Source organism: Pundamilia nyererei, unplaced genomic scaffold (genome assembly GCF_000239375.1).
Source record: "Pundamilia nyererei isolate P.nyererei 1_Seehausen unplaced genomic scaffold, PunNye1.0 scaffold00075, whole genome shotgun sequence".
NCBI classification, from domain to species: Eukaryota; Metazoa; Chordata; class Actinopteri; order Cichliformes; family Cichlidae; genus Pundamilia; species Pundamilia nyererei.
Window position 1 is genome coordinate 79,095 of NW_005187476.1, and position 1,819 is coordinate 80,913.

At 36.6% G+C, this 1,819-nt stretch overlaps 1 protein-coding gene across 1 annotated transcript in view; it reads right to left on the reverse strand.

The window, feature by feature from the left end:
* The window catches only part of LOC102208165 (THO complex subunit 4), a 3,098-nt gene extending 2,524 nt beyond the window's left edge, over positions 1 to 574 (reverse strand). The window contains exon 1 of the mRNA XM_005737319.2: positions 274 to 574. Coding sequence (XP_005737376.1) covers positions 274 to 465 — 192 coding nt within the window. The 5' untranslated portion in view covers positions 466 to 574. The remainder of the gene's footprint in view (positions 1 to 273) is intronic.
* Positions 575 to 1,819: the final 1,245 nt, after the last annotated feature.

Here is a 1,819-nt window from a genome sequence, read left to right on the forward strand (position 1 = left end):
AAAAAAAAAAAAAAAAAAAAAAAAAAAAAAACTGCAGCGAGGGTAAAACATCCATATCAATCACAGCAGCCGAAGAAATACAAGAAAACAGGCACAGAAAAGTCCCTCAGAGTCCATGCTGGTTCAGCTCCTAGCTTCTCCTGTTACTGTTAACTGAACCATGCTAGTTTCCGGAAGTCCGTAATCACGTAATTACACCTTTAATGACGCATTTTAAAATACATTTCCAATATTTTAACTATTTTCACAATTTCAACCGCTTTTCTTCCATACCCTCGTGTACGGCGTGGATCTGTTGTTTCGGTTGAAGTTGCTCTGTCGGCCCCGCGCCGGCCTCGACGGCCCGCCGCCTCGACCTGAGCCTCCAGCCCGGGCGAACGTTCCTCTCCCGCGGCCTCCACCTCCGCCTCCTTTCTTGCTCATCTTGATAATGTCATCCAGAGACATGTCCATCTTATCACCCATAGCGCTGTTCAAACTTCACCGACAAAGAAGACGGACAAAGACTACCGACAAAGCGTGCAGAGGAGGCTGTTTATAAGCTACCGGCGGCGCGATGTTGAAATTGACGGAAATGACGTCAGAGGAAAGCTTCGCTGACGCAGAAGCTCCGCCTTTTGAAAAAAAAGACACTTTAATAGTAAACGATTAATATGTAAATGAATATGTAGCATTTTCTATATTTAAAGGATAAGTGTGATATATAATATTTTTACATTTCCAAAACACAATGAAGTATCAAAAACCGTTTTGCTTGATATAAGCAGGACAGATTTAAACAGAGAATTCGGTTCAGTTTTATTTACTTTTTTTTTTTACATAGCACCAAATCGCACCAACAGTTGCCTCAAGCACTGAGAATAAAACCTACAAAAGACAAACGTTCAATTTCTGACCATGAAAACTACAAATAATTAAAAAGTAATATTTGGCAGGGAATATCGTAAATAAAGCAGCTCAAAGCTTGTGGCCATCAAAAGATTTAAAAAAAAAAGTGATTTAGGAGAAGATTTCAAGGAGGTCCCTGACTCCACAAGCCCTAAATTTTTATGGTTTGGTTGATGGCAAAAGTTTTTATTACCATGATGATGGACTTCAAAGGCCTTGTGTTGGCATCTGAGACATATTGGGTCAACATTTCTGCTTTCTAGCTCCAGACACAAAAGTTCTTTAAAAGCAATCAGTAAAATGTTTAAAGTGATTCTAAAAAATATAGGGAGCCAGTGTAGAGAAGCCAGAATCAGAAATATTTAGACAAACTGTTTTGACTCATTCTTATACAGTATTCTTCATTAAACTGTTATATGTAAGTGATAGATTTGTTTTAACTGAAATATCGCTTTGTGAATGTTTATGAAAAGTTAAATTCAAGTCAACATTTTAAAAGAAACAACAATAGTAATAAAAAGAGGTAGCGTTAATATGACAGAAGAACACAAATCAATAAGAAGTTCTTCTTCTTACCGGGATTAAACACAGCAGAAAAAAAAGGAATCAAACTTTTGAAAATTATAAATATGTTATATTAGAAGATCCGCTCTGATGTAAATTATGATTTTTTTCTCATGCAATTTAATAGTTTGACATTTTCCAAACACAAAAAGCACCAATTTTATACATGCAAATAAAATCTGAGATTGTGTACTAGCTGCATTTTCACTGTTACTGCTGAAGTAGTTTAGTAGTACTTTGATACCACAGATAACAAAGTTTAGCAACATAGTTTCGGTAACCTGTAACCTGTAAGCAGCACTGTCAACAGTAATAGAAAAAACAACAATGACCACCCAGAGCTGTTACTGAACTGCTTTCAAACATT